General features: G+C 38.6%; 1 protein-coding gene across 1 annotated transcript in view; it reads left to right on the top strand.

The window, feature by feature from the left end:
* The window catches only part of LOC145411521 (transcription initiation factor TFIID subunit 4-like), a 72,270-nt gene extending 55,038 nt beyond the window's left edge, over positions 1-17,232 (top strand). Inside the window, exons 11-14 of the mRNA XM_080281533.1 lie at positions 3,187-3,369; positions 3,597-3,710; positions 15,089-15,124; positions 16,502-17,232. Coding sequence (XP_080137659.1) covers positions 3,187-3,369; positions 3,597-3,710; positions 15,089-15,124; positions 16,502-16,615 — 447 coding nt within the window. The 3' untranslated portion in view covers positions 16,616-17,232. The remainder of the gene's footprint in view (positions 1-3,186; positions 3,370-3,596; positions 3,711-15,088; positions 15,125-16,501) is intronic.
* The last annotated feature ends 2,939 nt before the right edge of the window (positions 17,233-20,171 follow it).

Raw genomic sequence — 20,171 nt, forward strand, 5'->3', positions numbered from 1 at the left:
TATAGGACTGTTATTATAATGTGACGCTTTTGTGAACACTTATCTGTTAAAGATTTCAGTGTTACTACAGTATATTCCAATACAAGGTTGTTTTTCTTAATGTGAAGCAAGCATGATCCCCCCCCCCCCACCATGCTTAATACGGGCATACCCCAGTTTAATGATCTAATTGGTTAGGTAAAACCTCATCATTAGGCGAGGTATCGTATATCGGAGTACTTTTAACATGTATTTCAATGTGGACTGTTTACCAGCCTTGGATTTACCCCCAAACCAAGTCCAAAACCCACCCAAATGAGCCCAAAAACAGGTTTAAAGGCACTCTAAATGGCCTAACAGCTGACAAGGAAGCTAACCTAAGCCTAAAGCCTGTAAATAACTCACTAAAACCAACAAATCAAATCTGAATATTGTCAAATGTAAGTCTGGAAAAAATCAAGCTTAGTAAATTGCACCCCGAAATTACAATGTTCACCCCACCTACGGTTAAAACACATTAATCTAAGTCTAAAGACAGCTTATAAATGAGCCTAAACACACAATTTTAGTTTAAAATATCATCAAAATCGGTAAGAAAAATACAAACCCATCTTTAAACCGGGGTCTGGCCATCGTTAGGCGGGGAATGGTGGTATTTCTACCCCCATCATTAAGCCAGGGTATCGCATCTAGGGGTATCGTGTATCGAGGTATTACAGTACTGTATTTCATAAACGTCTTTGCCCAGATAATATTTCCGTAACATAGAATGATAGGAAATTAATTTAACCGTAAAGAAAGCCTTAGTTTATTTATTTATTTATTTTTATATACTTATGGTAGGTGAGGGCGCTCACCATCCACTCACTCGAAGTAGTGCTGCTCTCGAGTGCCTGCCCTTTCTTCTTTTCCTTCCTTCTTTCCTCTTCCTTCTGTCTGTGGGTGACTTTACATTGAGTGACAGACCAAATGGTTTCTTGTGCACCAGGAAACCATTTTCTACACTGAGTGGTAATCATATAACCAAATTATGGCGCCTGTTTGTTTAGTGGGTAATTATGGCGCTCCAGTCGGATTGAGCCAGTGCAGGTTTATATCCAAGGGATGGTTGGGGCTTATTGCTCATGCAATGCCACTCAGGAATGAGTAGTCACTCTCACCTTAAATGTCAGGACCAACTTGCCTAGCCCCGGGCTCCCATGCTTCTCATGGGGCAACACTAGAGTAGATAATGAATGAATGACTGAATACACACACAAACACACACACACACACACACACGGTGCATTAATTTAAATGAAAAGTCACCGTGACTAAGGGCAGAGCAGTTATACAGGATATTGTTAACAAATGCTCTCAGTGTTTGCTGGGTGTCATGCAGGTTAATCTTCAAAATAAGAATATGGAGAAGGCTTTATATTATTAAATGCCATATGTTCTAGTGAACCACCTTTAGCCCACTTTGCTTAACCTGTTTGGTCTTAAGGAAATTATTTTATTCTTATCTCCAGTATATTTTAATTGATTAGCAGAGCCTCCTGGTGATAAAGGGGTTCATGATGGCTGTGTCTAATCCTCTAGGTTCTGAAAGCCTTACCGAAGTCAGGAAAAGCAGCATAAGATAGAAGTAACAGATATGTGATCTGGGCACAAAGGTTCAGCCAAGCATTGGGAGTGTGTCGGTTTGTATGAATTCCTCAACTGGTCACTAATATATCAGCTTATTGGAACCCCACAGCTGATCACCAATTATATATCAGCTTAGACGTGACCTCACTGTTCCAAGCAAGGTTAATTGTTCCGCCTGGTCGAAGTCACTTCTGGCTGACACTCTCCACCAAATGTCTTTCTCACACACTGGAGATGGTGGGAATCGGTGTAGATCCTGTTGAAGGAATTGTAGGGGTAGGTAGCATGTGCAAATTAACTGAAAACTGAGCAGATTTATCTCTCTTTATTGGCCACAGAAAGATACAACTGCGACACAGAGAGAGCCCAGAGTATATACGTCCCTCTCGTTTGAATGATAAGTGCCTTATGCCCTAGCTGGCCGGCGTCCCCTCTGGGAGTGGCGCTGAGGTCAACATATTCAGAGATGCCAAACCCTACAGACAACTGGGATTTATACATGAATAGAAGCATCACAACTTTACCATTCATATTATACACCTCCATAAAATAGTATTGATTACATTAATGTATACCAGCAAGGTAAATTTTTCCCCAAGACTTTAAACATATATACAATTCATATTTCTCTATCGCCTTCCCTTTACCCTAGGTTGTTTTGATTGAAAAAGGCTGTCTGATTGGGCATCCCATCCCAATGCACACTTTACAGTGAAATGGTGTTTGGTTGCTTATCATTCACACCATATTACACATTGTTAATTATGAATAAACAACTTTGTAATATGTAACAATAGTGTGAAACTACAACTTGTCATGGGAAACGATGTTGGCACCAGAACAAGAGTAGGCAGTGTTGAAACGATGTTGGCACCAGAACAAGAGTAGGCAGTGTTAAGGCCTGTGATAGTTGAAACCATCCATCCATCCATCATCCAATCCTACGTTGCCCCAGGAAGAGCGTAGGAGTCCGGGGCTAGGCAAGTTGGTCCTCTAGTTTTTAACGAAGGAAGGTGAGTTGGAGGGCTAGAGCCTAGTTTTGCTTGCAGCTCTTCATTGACCTCACTTGGCTTACCCTTTCCCTGCATTTGTTTCCCATGCTGTATATCAGAACTGCCAGTGTCTTTGGTGGATCATTTTTTCATTTTCAGATATGTATAATGCCTGGGTTTCATGTGCCTTGTTTGTTGCTAATGGCCTTCTATCTAGATATTTTGTAATACATATGAAGCTAAGTCACTCTCTCTCCAGTGTACATTCTTATTGTAGGTTTTGTTTTAGTTGGAACCAAGATTTTAAAGGCTGGAATGATGCATGAATGATTTAATGGTCTATTTAACTGAGTATGCTGTTTGATTGAACTACTGTACTAGGGTGCTCAATCTTTGTGTCTGGATCTTATTTAAACCCATCTCTAATGTGGGAATTAAGGTTGGGGTGATGATTATGCAGATAATAATAATAATAATAGTGACGAAGATGCAGTAAGTTAAATGAAGATTGAGTACACCAGGTTGTAAATTATTATATAGAATATACATGTATTTTTCTTTGCTAACGCCGCCTTTGTTCTTACAGACTGATAGCCGCTATGAAGTAGCACAAGATGTAAAGGGTCAACTTCGTTTTCTAGAGGAGCTCGATCGTTTAGAGAAAAAGCGCAAGGATGAGCAAGAGCGAGAGATACTGCTTCGCGCAGCCAAGTCTAAGAGTCGCTCTGAAGATCCTGAACAGGCAAAGTTGAAAGCAAAGGCGAAGGAGGTATGTGAATAAAACAAAAGATAAGTGAATGCACATCATTATTCAGAAGAGGATTGAAAAGCCATTGGGTTGGTGAATGGGCAAAGAAATCCATCCCATGCTGGCTTGATTGCATGATTTGGATGAAACCAGAATAGAATACAGTCCTAGCTTTAATAATTAAGTAAAGGGATCATTTGAGAACCTCACCTTACCTTGAATTAACAACCTATTCCTACACTGTACAGATGCAGCGAGTAGAAATGGAGGAGATGAGACAAAGGGACGCCAACCGCACTGCACTTAATGCGCTCCAGGGACCCAAGAAAAAACCTAAGCTTGACCTAAATGTGGTGGATGATGTGAGTTACAGTCTCTTCCCTGTTCTTATGGTTCCTCTTCCCATTTTATTGACCCCATCCTTTTGCTGCTTGTCTTCTGCTACTACTTCATTTTTTTCATACACTGCCTTCTTTCCCATCATTTCACTTTTGGAATGTAACTCCTCCCCTGTCTTTGTCATTCCCCTTCTCCCATATAATTGTCATCTTTTCCTCATTTTGTTTGTCTCCAGGTCTCTATTCTCTTTCTAACTTTCCCTCATCTCCCTTTCTTTTCCTCCCTTCAATTTAACCCTTCCTTCCTCTCCAAGTAAATTTTCACCCCCCTTTCCCCCTTTTCATGCTATACTTTTCTCATCTGTATCCATTATATTTGAATAAATTGCATATATAAATATATATACTGTATATAATATATATATATATATATATTATTATTTATCTATATCTATCTATCTATCTATATATATATATATATATATATATATATATATATATATATATATATATTAAGGGGTGGATGGGGTTATTGGTCATGTAATGCCACTCAGGGATGTGTGAGGCTGGTCACTCTCATCATAAAAATCAAGACCAAATTGCCTAGCCCCGGGCTTCTACGTTCCTCATGGGTCAACGTAGAATTGGATGATGGATGGATATATATACATTATATATATATATATATATATATATATATATATATTTTTTGCTGTCCTACCCCTACTGTCCTGCATCCTAGTTGTCACATACAGCTTTTTACATATTTCCTTTCACCATTCATGTTTCTCTGTTTTCTACTTCACCTTGTTGACTTGTTATTGAATATAAATTTATCTTAATGATTTAAGCATGATATTGGTGTATTTTGTCAGGTGAAGCAGGCTGTAGTTTTTAGTATATACAGTATTTGTAGCTTTTGATGTATTGTACTGATAGTTAAAATATTATTCTTTAGCTTTGATTTTGAAAGTTTGGTTTCAGTAGCATTTTCTTGCAAGATTGTATGTTAATTGCTTTATGTATTTATTAATGCTTATATTTTTTGAGTTTTATACTTTTGTCATTGACATTCATAGACATTACACTCAGAGAAACAAGGTGAACTGTCTACTAGAGATGTACACATACCATGTTAATGTCATTGCAAGAATGGTAAGAGAATGAAAATTGAAAACCTTTGGAGTGGTAAATCTGAAATAGCTACTTGTTGCTATGTTTGGACTCCACATCTTAATTTCAAAGTGGATCAAGCATTTCTGTTATCACATACACAAAAACCTCTGCAAGACCATATGATACCCAAGGCTGAGGCCTCCATGAGACATGAAATGTAATGCAGGAAACATTGGATATGCTATATTGCTAATAACAAAGTATGCTGCTGTTTTTCTTGCTGGCCTTTGACCCATGCCATTTGCTGTTGCTTCTCTTATTTTTGGCAGAGCTGTTTGTAAATGACATGAAACACACTAGCAAATGTAAAAGTACTGAGTATTCAGAGGTATTGTATAATAATCTTAACCTGTCTTATTGCTCTGGGGGGTAAAAAATAAAGCTTGTTATGTCATTTGCTGTAACACATGTCGTTCTATCAGAGTTCATTTATATTTAGTTGAAATGGAAGAGAACTGTTTTAACATATTGCTGGTAATTTTAATTTCTTGCCACAGTGATCATCAATAAGGAAAAGCATTATTACAATATTTGACCCTTGTGGGAATTAGTGTGCTTTTTGTTTACAAACTTACCCTGACCCACATCCCTAGTCCCCTAGTCACCTGCATTAATCAGTACAGCCAGCATTGCATCATCACCAAAATGGTCTTTTATTTTGTCTTTTCATTTTTGAGACCCAATAATATAAGAGACTGAACAGTGCCTTCATACTGATTTTAAGTCCTCCTATTTAATTGTGATTTTACTTTGGAGACTGCTTGTTAGAATCTGGTGTTGGCAGATCAGATAGTTTAAAATCTGACATTATAACCACAATGAAAAAGGGATCTCGTCAGACCATGTTGAATTTGCAAGCTTGGAAAATGAGACTAGTTGATTCAGGACAGTATAAAACTCCATGATTGTGCAAGTGGGATTGTGTCACTAATAATTTATTAACATCAGTAGCTGGTACAGGTTGGAGACTAATACAGTGATCCATTCGTTATAGCGGTTTTTGTTATCACTGTGAGAATAAAATCTGGACTCCTGTCATTATAGTACATTTTTTGGCTAAAGAAAAAGAAATCCTTATTGCATGCCTGAGCTGGTTTCTGATGGCTTTGAAGGATTCAAAGATGAGGCCTTAGTCGAGGAGTTAATCCCAGGTGGTGGAGACCACTGACTCTCCACTTCATAGCCCTGGAACCCCTTACATGAGGCCCATTGCAAGTGTATGATGTGTGTCTTCCTGTTCCCTTTTCATCTCCCATTAACCTAACCATGCCTGAGTGTTTCTGGTACTTAACAGTATATATGTATTTAAAGGGTCTAAGTTGTCATAAAAGGGAAAATCTGGGCTTTCACATGGGATGCATGGTACCAGTTAGGATTAATCCTATAGGTTTTGTGGATCTGTTATCGCGTAATTCTGTTATGCCATGTTCAGCACCAGTTATGCATGATAACCATGGGATCAGTGTATTTGTGATGAAATTTTTCATTTTTCTAACTGTTCCCCATTCTCTCCTGGGCTCAGAAGATGTAAAATGCGGTTTTCTTACAGACATTAACTATAGATGTCAAGAGATGTTATGAAAAAAAGACATTTCAGGTAAATGAGACAGTAGACTAAAACTCATATCACAGAAAACTGAATTCCTCTACACACTTCATTTATCTGCTTAGTCTGTCCTGATTTGTCTAGTCTTTTCCCCAGGTTCACACTATACATAGTACAGAAAGCCATCTGCATTCTGCACCTTTTCTGTACCTACTAAATACAGTACATAATGTTATGGTTAGTTCCAGAAACACACATAGGCATAATTAGGTTAATAGAAAGTCATGACAGGGGCACAATAAGGGAGGATATTTAATCTGTTACTGGGTACACGTACCTCATCGAACCCTTAACCATCCATTCGCCTTGCCTTTAACTATAGACTCATTAAAATGTATGGTTTAGTTTAAGCAGTAGCAAGACCTTGCCAGTTCACTTCATTTTCTTAAAGTCCATTTTACATATTTTTCTTATTTTTATGGTGGTAAGTGATTGACATATTAATGGTAAATGATGTTTACAATCCCCAATGATGCCGAAAAGATGGGTGTCATTTTGTGGTGTGACTAAGCCAGAAGGACACCATCGTAGATTGCTGTTCTTGGCATGAAATTACCCTTATCAGTGCTGATTTATCCAAACCTAATATAAATTTTCATTATTTAAGCCAACCTACTGTATTTCCTGCCATGTAATGCACACTTTTTTCCCAAAAATTTTGCATCATACACTACCCTACACATTGTACTGCGAAGCTCATCATTTTGAATAGGCTTACAGGTTGAGGTGACTGATAAGAAGGCCACCAACAGTCAGAAGTGATTAATCTGATGGCCTTACTAACCAATAATACAGACTTCAGTCAGTCTGTATTATCATAAATGCATCATAAATACACAGTAAAATAAGCTTTCTGTGGGTTAGATATGCACAAACATGGAGCATCGAGTGATTGCAATATGCCAAGCGCATCGGCAAATTGTAAACAAATTCAGCTGATCGCCTGCTTGTGAATGTAAGGCTGCGGTGAAAGACTTATGTGTTCAGGTATTTCCACTTTAATCATCATCATCATCAAGACCTCCTTTCCCACCCTAGGGCAGGGTGAGGAGTAGCACGTCCAGACAGCCTAAGTTTGCCATGCTTCCATTCACTCATCATTCAAGTCCCAGAATCCTAGCTCCATCTGATCCCCCCAAAACATTCACCACATTCTGTAGCTTCACATAAACGTATCTGATAGGGTCAGTCCAGATGCTGTCACGTTAAAAAGGGGTGCCAAGTCCCTGATCATGCACTTCTCACAGCATTCATCCAGCCAGCTCAGTCTCTTCTCAGTCCCCTAGCCTTACCGACTTCCATACCTCTCTTTCTCACACACTCATCCACTATACCCTTCCATCTTCACCTTGGCCTACCTCGCCTCCTTCCTTCTTCAAATTCGCACAGATATAACCTTTTCACCACTATTATCTATACTCTCCAATTGACCATACCATCTCAGTACACTCCTCGATTTTGGTGTTCACGGACTTCCTCACTCCACATCTTTCACGGATCACATTATTTCGTATCCTGTCCAGTCTCTGTACTCCACATACACTTCCCATCACCACAGCTCTTACTATTGACTTTTCATTTTCATGCCACACCATAGTCTCACATCCACATGTTAAAGTTGGCACTAACACTCCTACATGTAAGCCTCGTGCAGCTGCAACACTCAAGCCTCTGTTTCTTATCAAGGCCTTCATAGCTGCAGCTACTTTCCTTCCTGTGTCATCCTACTTTCCGCTTCTTTTGCACATTTTCCTTTCTTTTCTATCACTGTACCCAGGTATTTGAACTCCCACCAATTCCAGTCTCTCTCCATTCACAGTAACATTACACTGGGATTCACCTTCTCTCTCAGTAACCATCACTTTACTCTTTTCAACATTTACTCTCAAGGCATGACGCTCACAGACATTAGCAAAACTCTTCACTAGTCTACCAAGTTCTTGTGCGGTATTTGCAAGTAGTACTGCATCATCAGCGTACAACAAATTAGAGATGTTCCATCCATCACCTTTCATTACCAACACCTTCCCTTTCTCCATTACTTGTGTTTTTACTTCTTTCATCACCCCATCCATACATGTATTGAACAACCATGGGGACATCACACAACCTTGTCGCACGCCCACACCGATTGTGAACCATTCACTCAGATGACCATTTACCCTTACACATGCTTCACTACCATTATAAAAACTCTTGATAGCACCAAGCAGCTTACCATACTGTACATGCGCAAAACCTTCCACACTCCATCTATGTCTACTTAGTCGTATGCTTTTTCCAGATCCATGAATGCCATTAACACCTTGTGGTCCTTCTCACAAGCCTTCTCTACTATCTGTTTTACCGCAAATACCTCTATTAGATCCACACATCCTCTGCCACTCCTAAAGCCACCATGTTCATCACTCACTAGGACTTCTGATATCTCTCTTACACTCTCTATAATAATTCTTTCATATACCCTCCCTACCACACTCAGTAAACCAATGCCACGATAATTCTTGCACCCAATTCGCTCACCTTTATTTATGTACAAGGGTACAATCACAGCCTTTTTCCACTCTGCTGGCATGGTTTCATTCATCCATGCCTTTTTACATATCTCCAACAAGCACTTCATTCCGCTCTTTCCACTAGCCTTAATCATCTCTGCATGCACCTCATCAACCCCAGCTGCTTTTGCATTTTTCAGCCACTTCACAGCTTTCTTCACCTGTGTGAGTGTCACGTTTCCTGGCACTGCATTCCTTCTCTGCACACCCCCAAAACCAGTCATGTTTACAGTGGCTCTGCTGTCGCTATTCCCATTCATCAGGCTTTCAAAATATTCTTTCCATCTGGTCCTTCATCCCCATAGGTTAATAATCTACCACTTACATCCTTCACACTTTCACATTTCTTTCCGCTGTCACTTATACATTTCCACACCTCTTTCCAGAATAATTTCCTATTTTCAGAGTAATTTGCATTCATTTTTCTTCCTAGGTCATCATTTACTAGGCACTTCCTTCTTTTTCATATCACTAGCCTCTTTATGTGCTTCATGCTCGCAATATATTCGGCTCTTATTTTAATTGAACCCCTGTCCAGTAACCACTCTAGCCACTTCTTCCTCTTTTCCTACACTGCTTTAAATAAATGATTTATTGCAAAATAGTAAACAATTTATTTTAAAATTATGGTAACCTAACATAACCTATATTATGCTCTTTCAGTACTGGGAAGTTTGATTAAGTTCCCACTGTTAGGTTGTTAGATTGGACTAGTTTATGGTTAAGAGAGGTTAGACTAGGTTGGGCTAGGTTATGTTAGGTTATTTTTTATTGGTGTTTGACCATTTAGGTTAGGTAAGGCTTGTGTATAAATATGTAAGGCTACGCCTGTAAGAATAAATATTAGTAGATATGAGTAGGTTGTAAAAAGTATGCCATTATGCATAGTAAACTAAGTGAATCAGGATGAACATTGCTATAAACAGGGGAAAACAAAATCATCAGCAAATAGTTATTTTCCACCATAAAAATCATTGAAATAATATAGAAAGCACTTATCATGCAATTTCTGTATCTGGGATTTGGCACCCCATTTTAACGTGGCATTGTCTGGGTTGACTCAGTCAGATACGTTCATGTGCAGCTACAGAACGTGGTGCATGTTTTGGGCATATAAGATAGAGCCAGGATTCCTGTGGCTTGAATGTTGAGTGAATGGAAGCATGGCCCATTGGATTGGGCAAATTTGGGTTGTCTGGACGATTCTACTCCTCACCCTGCCCTAGGATGGGAAAGGAAGTCTGGATGATGAAGAAAATGGTGATGATGAATGTAGAAATCAACCAAGGAGAAGAGGATGTAAGTCAGCAAGGTATATCTAAGTTCTTCTCTCAGATGGCTGCCCTTTCCTCTCTTCCTTCTTTCCTTCCGCCCTCCTCTGTCTTTTTTCCCTCATTCTTTCCTCTTCCTTATGCCTACATGTAACTCTGCACTCTCTCTTCTGTCATTTTTTTCCTTCATTCTTTCCTCTTCCTTCTGCCTGTGGGTAACTCTACACTGAGTGACAAGCCAAATAGTTTCCTGTACACCAGGAAACCATTTAACATGCTGGGTGGTAACCATATATCCAGATTATGGTGCCAGGTGGTTTAGTGGATAATTAAGGCACTCCAATTGCATTGAGCCTATGCAGGTTTATATCCAAGGGGTTGTTGGGGTTTATTGCTCACTTAATGCCACTCAGGGATGAGTCAGGCTGGTCACCCTCATCTTGAATGTCAGGACCAATTTGCCTAGCCTTGGGCTCCTATGCTCCTCAGGGGGCAACACAGAATTAGATGATGATGATGATAAACTGACATGAGGAAGTTCATGACCTTGAGTGGCAGGCTTGGTTGGAACAAAAGCTGGTGAAACCAACATCACTCGTGTACTACTCCTGTGCTTGTGAAATTATCTTACTTTATCCATAATTACAGTAATCACTCCAATATCCGATATAATAGAGCCATAGGTAGGTCCGGATATTGGTTCTGTCCGGATATTGGGCCCCAGCTTATGGACTTGTACTTATGGACCCTAACTCAGAGAAACACCTATACAACTCCCTCTGGACATGCATAGCACCTATTTAAGACCCAAATCACACCAATAAGGCACATAAATGACTGAAATAAATGCAAAAGAAACATAAAATGAGGGTTTAGAAGTAGGTTCATACAATAATAAACATTCTGGTGACTGGCTCCTGGACTGGTACTTATGGACCCTAACCTAGCCTAACTCAGAAAAACACCTTCCTACTGCACATGCATAGCTCCTAACACCCTATTCACACCAATAAAGGACATTAAAGAGTGAAATGAGGTAAGTATAGTATGGAAAAAAGTACAGTATGAAACATTCTTATGTTCGGATAGTGGGGATGTTCGGATATTGGGCGTCCGGATATTAAAGTGATTACTGTATATTTATATGTTATGAGTTTGTGAAGCACAAAACTTTGCAGTACAGTTAGTATAACTGAAAATATTTCATGCATGTGACCCTGATTATTGCTGTTCACGATTTTTGGTTGTGGGCAGTGCTTCATGAAACTCTCCTTTCCCAGCTTTGATGGAGCGGTCCAATGAAAAATGAGTATTCATGGCTAAAAGGTCTTGGCCATTGAAAACAACTCACACGTGTGATGATATAATGAGCTGATGCACGGGGCAATGTTTGTGAATCTCAGGCTTGGCTCAACTCAGGCACATGATCATGATGTTTTTTAGCCAGAAAATGAGGTATAACGGTAGGAATGCAAATTTGCAGTTGTGATTACAAAAAATGCTATAACCAAGGGATCACTGTCTATGTGTGGAAATAGTATGAATAGAAAACTTTCTATACTGATATTCTTATTGCATTTGCCTTCTCTTATAGTAAAGGGTCTCTGCTTCCAAGCGTGTTTTCCCCTTAAGGTCAGCCAGTTTTTTCAGCCTTGTTTAGTTCATGCCCTGGATTTGCTTCATGTATATTTTGTGAAATTAAATAAGCTCCTAGAACATTTTCAACAGCAGTGGCAAGACAGTGTCTGTTGATGTCAGTTCACAGTTTTACAGCAATATTACGTCTTTGATGCTGTATAACATCACATCCTCGATTTAATAGAGTAAAGAAGGTAAATTTGTCAGTAAACTTATCAAAAGCCCTTGTTAAACAGTTGAGAAGTTGGGTATCTCAGGATTTGTATTTCCTCCTATCAGGACGAAACCATCATATAATAGATATGATCTCATTGCTTTAACATTGCAAGGATTTTGAAAGAGCCCTGCCATTTTATTAAGAATATTTTAACTGAGTGCTCATTAAATTGAGGATCATTTACTCATAAAGGTATATATTTCCTTTTTAAAGTAGAAATCTGTAAATGAACAATTCTTGACTACAAATATAAAGTCTGATTTCATAAAAACAGTGGTAATGTAAGCTAACTATAATTCCATGTGGTTTCAGATATCCAATTTTTTGTCATATAATTCCACGTGAAAAATATTTCTTCTTAGTAAATGCAGATGTTTACTTTTGAATTATGTGAAATAATGTAAAATGACATATTTGAAGATGCCCCTGAATAGAGACAGTTCACACATGAGCAAGTAAAAGCACAAAACAAATGCATACACACTTATTATAAACAGTCATGCATTTATAATGTGAAATAAAAGCATGAGTGAGAGTGACGTAGTGTAAAAAGCAAGAGACTTTTATCTTACCTGGAAAGGCAGGATGAAATGGTAAGTGTAGGATATTAGCAAAAGAGAGAGAGAGAGAGAGAGAGGTAGTGAATGAACCAGTTAAATGAATGAATGAGTGAGTAGAAATGAGCGTGAGGATATAAGTGATTGAGTTGTCAGTAGTTAACCTCTGTATATGATGGTCTTAATTCATTTCAGTCAGGCTGCCTGTAGATGATGATATTCAACTTAGGAAGGAGCTGTGGTTGAGAAGTGGTTATTGAACTCTGTATCTAACACCTTCATTTCAGGAAGTGACCCATTGGCAAAATAAAATTCATCCGGTGATGTTAAAAGAAAAAGAAAAAAAAAAAAATCGTCATATGGGAAGAGTTAAAGTTATGAGTGAACACATGAAGAGGCTTATGACTGAGGGAAGGAGAAATTAGGACTAACGAATTCATTGCTAAAACTGAGTGTGCAAGATGTAAGAAATGGCATCATGAATCACTCAGGCATGATAATCAAAGGTAGTGAATAAAACCCACACTTGTAGGTGGAGAATACTGTACTGTATATTTATTTTCCAAACAGTGTCGGTGAACAATGCCACCATCTTCAATGGCCAAGATAGAGAGATGGAATCGGCAAGATGTGTCACTCTGGTGTGATAATCAGAGATGGTGAATAAAATCCACACTTGTAGATGGAGAATATATTTAGAGTAAAAGCCCTCTTATTCGGCATCTGTGGGACCAAGCAGGTACCGAAGGAGCAGAAACTGCCGGAAGACTGGGAAAACCTGCCAGAAAGTTTCTAGCAGTCATGGTTGGTCACCCTAGTGCAGTCACAGTGTCTAGCAAGTATTATTGGTGAACCCTAAGCACTAAATTGGCCTTGTGTTTCTTAAGGTCGGATATGGTGGAAGAACTCACACTGAAATCTTTCAGTTTTTTCAGTAATTTCATTCTTCATAGTGATAGTCAGCACCTTGTAGGTGCATTTTTTCACAAAACCAGTAGGCATTCTGCTAGTAGAGGCCATAGTGCAACACAAGAACGAGAGGATGATCGTAAAATAGCACAACAAAGTTTCCAAACTTTCAAAAGGTCCCGCTCACAAAGCCAAACACTCACAAGTCATGAAGGCCGACGATGCATGCAGGATTGGCAAGCAGAAATCTTCAAAAGTGCTAAGCTCAACTTTTAAAGTGTGCTAAGCTATAGGTAAACTGTTCAAAGTTTCACATTAAATTGGACTCAAAATGTGCTAGATATAGAGGAAAATCTAGTATTTATTGGCACTAAATTATCATGAATAGCGCTAGATCTGGCGCCAACAGTGCCAAATTGGTTGATCGGCTCAACATATGTGCCAGAAGAGCAGAGCACTTTTGTAATGGGACTATTTATGAAAACCGCCGAAAGACCTGAAGTACCGTAAGACCAGATGCAGAATGAGAGGACTTTCACTGTACAGTATTTATGAAACAGTGTCGGTGGACACTGCCATCATCTTCAGTGGTCAAGATTCTTTCTCTCTGTCTTGACCACTGAAGCTGGTGGCAGTGTCCACCAAAACTGTTTGGTAAATAAATTTATTCTCCGTCTACAAGGTTGGATTTTTATTCAAGGTGTAAGAAAGTCACTATTTTTAATGGTTATTAATGGAATGTCAGTCTAGTAGTTGTTATATGTGATCAGCAGGTATTCCCCATTTCAGAATGTAGGACAACACAGTACAGTAAGGTCAAACATGTGCAGTAATTATCTCAACCTTCAGAAATTATCATTTAAAATTAGGGATTTGTTCATACCTTTGCGATCTCAGTTTTAACCCCTCGGTTGCATATAGCATTCCAGAAATGCCTATCGGTAGACTGTGTCATACATTCTGAAAGAGCCGCGTGTAATATTTTCAGATTTTCAGTCATTTTTCATGTCTTCTGCATGCGTATGCTTGATTAGTGGGCCGCGAATCGTTATTGTGGAGTGTAAATTTTGTCTGACTAAAATGTTATCATCTTTAGTTACTGTAGGTATAAGTGGGTCAAAACACATGATAAAAACACTATACAGCTGTATATATATTTTTTTAACCGGTTTTCATGCCACCACGGACACAGAAAATGTTGAGGGCCACTGCAGCCTAGGGGTTAAAAATGTAGCCCTAAGTATAAGTTAAAAATTCAAAAAGGAGAGTGAATCATTGAATGGAATAAGTGAATGAACTGCAAGAGAGTGTTGTGAGTCAGAATATAAAGAAGCAGGTAAGACTTAGGGAAATATGGATTGAAAACCACACTTATATTCACTCCCACAGTCATATTAATTTTGTTCTTTTGTCGACTCCTGTGTTTTTTGGTTATTCCTTTGATTTCTTTATTTTTCTTTCATTCTCTTCTAGGGTGCAACATTTAGCGGGACGTTCACTCAGAAGTCGGTAAGCCCACATCATTCCACATTTCATGTTATTTTTTTATTTTTTTATTTCTTTATGTTTAGTGCTAGCATATTTTCATTAATTCAAATGAAAATAGTTCTTTATGTTTTGAGTCCACATTGCCATGAATTATTGATTTGGAAGAATTATGCCCAAGTATGGAAACATTGGGATGATATGTTTTGACTTGGCAAGATACTGTATGTTTCGGCCTAGCAAGATACGTTTCAGCCTGGCAAGATATGTTTCAGCCAGGCTTGGATGCGATTCAGATATTGAAAAAAACTTCATACTGGAATAGGTTTGGGTCAGGCTAAAAATAGTGTATCTTGTCAGTAAAGAGCATTTCCATATGTGAGTGTAATTCCAATGTTCATTTCTGTAAGTGATTGTCTTGCATTTTTTTTATTTTATTAATGAAGTAGATTAACTTATTCCATTTTTTTTATAATCAGTTTTTTAAATTATTATTGGTATATGGTATAGTAAGCAATTTTTTCACCATTCTGTAATGAAAATGTTACTTTCTTGTATGTTTTTTCTAGACTACCCTTCAGAGCTCTTCATTGTCAAGACTGGTGTTTTATTACTTAGTATTTTAACATTTATGTGTAGTACTATGTGAAACAGGTACGGTACTGTTAGTTATAAGGAATATTGATACCAATGAAATGCATTTTTGGGGCTTAATCCATTTTTGGTACCTATCAGTGAAAGTTAATTTGTAAATTGTTTCTCTTCATTGGTTTCATATTAAAATTAATTCATATGATGTGAAGTCCACAGTCTGGCAGTAATTATTAATATTAACAGGCATTTAAATATTTGTTACCAGCATTTTTCCTGCCCTTTTTCCATATCCCCTACTTTTTTCTTCCATTCCTCTTAAACGTGATTTGTAAGTCCAGTTCTGCTTTTATACTTCATCAATATCATGTTTGTGCAAATTCTTTGTTTTATTGATTAAATTTAAGAATGCCTGAAATATTCTTGATTTGCAAGTGAATAAATCAGAGATCCTATTTACATTCAGATTTAGTGGCATTCCAGAGACAAACATAAATAATACCCCATACGTATGAGGCAATGATAAACACAAGTTGCCATCAAAATATTGGTATCTTATTCATGCATATTATTTTTCCATTTTGGTACAGCACAGTATATTAATTTTATAAGTCTTCATAATTTTTCTCATTAAAGGTAAATTAAAAGACTCAGTACTCTTATATGTGATTTCATTTCTACTCTCATTTTCCATTTTAGTACTGTCAGTCCACTCAGTCTAGAATAATCATCTGTCCCTTCGTATTATTCAGACTTTTTCTACATCCGTGCCTTGGCCTCTTGCTGGTACTTACCTCATGTGCCCTGCAGATGCCGCTGAGGCCAAGGATCAAACGTGTCAACATGCGCGACCTATTGTTCCTGATGGAGCAGGAGAAGGAACTCAACAAGTCCACACTGCTCTACAAGTCTTATCTTAAATAGCCAGGGCGGGGGAGAGCCGGGTGAACCTTCCTCCTCCAAGCCTGCTGCAGTCGCAGCCGCCAGACACCGGCCGTCAGCTGTCAATCTGAGCTGCAGTCCAGCCGCCCAGCCTTGGCCAGGATGGTGCGGCATCTCTGAGGCAGATCTGTGATTCTCCCATGCAGCGTTGCAAGTGTCTTAATTGTTGTGGGGTCCTGAGGGCTGTGAGAGGGCAGAGTGCCAGCATGGTAATTGGTGCTGCCATGCTGTATCAGGCTGCTATGCCATGTGAGGCAATGCCATGGTAGTTTGAAGCTACCACATAGCAGCCCTGGTGACTGTAGCAGCAGAGGGGCACTAGGCCGCAGTGCCATCTGTTGTCATGCCAGCCCTAGTGTGACAGTGCAAGTGCATATAGTGGCCTAATACACACCAGTAAAGGTACAAGCAAACCTTTTATTCCCAAAATATATATAGTATCAAACCCTATTTTGTGCATGAACTGTGTAAATAGTTCTTGGATAGGAGAAAAATCTTATAATATTTTTATCTGATATGTATCGTTAAATGTTATTAAGGATGACATGAATGAAAGACTTTGATACACAGCCTCTGTAGATAATGTACAGTTTTTAATAATTGAGGCCTTTTTCTGTTATTGTTTTTGTAATATACCAGAGATGCAGTATATTGGTTTGTCTCAAATATACACAATGCCAGGTGCCGGGAACACCCTCCTTCCTCTCCTCACCACCTCACAGACCCTGAGTTAGAAGAGACTGGGTAACTCTTGATGTTTTGGTACAAGATCCACCCACCTGTGTATCTAAATGTTGTGATTATGTGCTGCAAGGTTACACCATGTTGGTTTACTTAGTTGCCTGGTCCAGCCTTTAAAATGTTAAATATCCAACCAAAAATTCAAAAACTAAGGTAGCGTGGATCTTGAGCTAAAATACCAGAGATGTCAATTGGTACAGCAGTTCTATGGGGTCTCCACCTCACCCTTGACCAACTGTCCTCACATGCATATTAGAGTGCTAAGTATTAGGAATGCTAATGTGGAAATGAGCACTATTATACTGCTGACATTGTGTTTGCAGATTATTGTTGAGGTATAAATAAGACTGCTGGAAATGTAGTTGTGAAGTGCATTTCTCAGTGACCTACATGTAAAGCAAGAGGAATATTGCCACAGTATATAGTTGAGTTGCTAGTGAACATACTGATGACTTGAAGATATGCTTACAGCCAGTAGTAAGGCTGTTGTTCAGGTGATTGTTACCGGTAATGATTTTAGAGTCAGATTTGTTTTTCATATAATCATTGGTTATTTAATTGAACATGAGATGCACTCCTTGTATGGGAGAAAGGGACAGAGAGAGAACCAGCCTTGTTTAAAATAAATACAAGATTCAGAGATGTTCAGCTTAATGAAGGAAAAAAAAAAAAAATGAAGACCACTATATTGGGGGTGGGGGGATTCATGGGCTCTGAATTGTTAAGTTGTAGGTCTTCAAATTAAAAGATACTGGTTATTATCAGGTTTATAGGTAATAGAATGTTAGGGTAGAAGGAGAATGGCTCTCAAGAATAAGATACAAGGTTGGTTGGGGTGCAAGTAAGAGAGAGTAATTTCCTCAGTTGTAAGGACTTTTGTCACCACTCTGACGTCCTTTTATCTGTTTCTGCTGTCTACAGACAGCTTCAGTTCTGGGGAGGTTTTTATACTGATGGGGGTTATATATAGCATTCAACAGCTCCTTCACTAAAAGGGGCCACTCCAAAACTTGGTAAGATTTACTGTAGGCTGCAAGAATGATATAAATTTTTACTGGAGTTCCAGAGTTAGAGGGATGTGCAGGTGGATTGTAACTATCAGGGATATATAGGGGTATTAGAATATTGGGTAGGAGAGCAGGAGTTGATGTGGAGGATAGTGAACCTGACTAGACAAAGGAATTTAGAAAGGAAATACTTAGGAAAACGTTTAGGGATTATGAAGTTCTTTGTGAATTAAGGGGAGAATGGGCATTATCGCTTAGGGATTTAAACTTTAGGATCACATGTTATGGTATATTTACCCTATGGTTGCAAATTTCCTACTTTTCATTTTGTTTTGGCTAATGTCAGATTTATTTATTTATTTTTAATTAATTAATTATTTCTTTATTTATTTTTTTTTTTTAAAGTGAAATCTAAGGCACCAGTAACGTTAACATCATGACAGTTAACAGTTTGACCATGAAAAAGTACTGTCATTTCCCCCAACTCATTAGTGATGATTCTGTTCAACTCAGAGAAGCTCACTGCACCCAAAGGATCGAGGAATGTATGGCAAGCTGTAAATGGAAACACCACACTGTAAGTTGTGAATAAAATGTGTCATCTGGTTGGGAAATTGAGTAGGGAAGTTGGGTTGAGTATGGTGGGGTGGAGCCCGGCAAATGATATTGACACTGATGGAAAGAAATGAAAAGGTGGGTCTTGGTTTTAGTGTTGTGAATTTTTCAGATGGAAGAAATTGCAATATGCCCACTTTGAAATACTGAAGGGTTCATTATAATGATAAAAGAGTTTCAACCCAACAGATCCTCTTCAAAATCGACATTGGGCCAGAATTGTTGTAGTGTATGTTCACAATGCTAACACTGTTAGTATATGAGTATAATTTCTTCCAGAGGAAGTCACCCTATAGCATAAGAAACTGGACTACTCTGCCATGTTTGATTACATACCTTTTGACCTGCCAAGGTTCACAACACATTTTGAACATTTAGCAACTAAACTTGGCCACTTGAGGGGACCAATGTGACCTAGCCAGGCATAGCAGTATTTCAGGTATAGTTCATGAGAACATCATTCATTCCTTTTTAATTGATGTGTACCAAAAGTGGGCAAGAGTTTTCCAGTGTCTTTTGGTACAGAGTCTATTGTGGGGTTGGAGCGCTGCCAAAGTCGCAAGTATGGTACACTTTTCAATCATCGTTTCTGCTTGCTTGTTGATCCTGTCATTTGTTGGAAGGAAGACACAGACAGGGTTTCACACTAAATGAAAAGATGTTTGTTATTTTCTTAATTTATTTATATTATTTAATGTCTTGTTCAGGACACTGACATGACAGCTTCCTCCCCATTGCCCAGCAGTCTTCCCACATGCCACTCTACGTCACATCACCACATAGACATTAACACCTACCATCCATGTTGAATGTATGCTTGAGCTGTCTTATTTTCAGAAGTGGTGTGATTTATTTATTTATTTCTTTTTTTTACATGACCGAGTCTTGTGAAAAGTTAGCCCCCCCCCCCTTTTTATTATATTTTTTTATTTTTTATTTTTTTTTTTTTACAGCAAAACTTATCAAACTATTCCCTGCCTCAGCCTGGCATTGAGCTTGGTTCCATTTAGAGAGTAGACCACTTCCTTAACCACTGCACAAAGGACACTTCACATCTACTTCACATCCATCATCATCCAGACCTCCTTTCCCATCTTAATGTGGAGTGAGGTAGAGTTCAAGAAGTTCAGAGACAGCTCACAGTAACATTAATACTCGTGCAGTCAAACCACCAT

Source organism: Coenobita brevimanus, chromosome 90 (genome assembly GCF_032717465.1).
Source record: "Coenobita brevimanus isolate Jiangsu-jjx chromosome 90, ASM3271746v2, whole genome shotgun sequence".
Classification (NCBI taxonomy): Eukaryota; Metazoa; Arthropoda; class Malacostraca; order Decapoda; family Coenobitidae; genus Coenobita; species Coenobita brevimanus.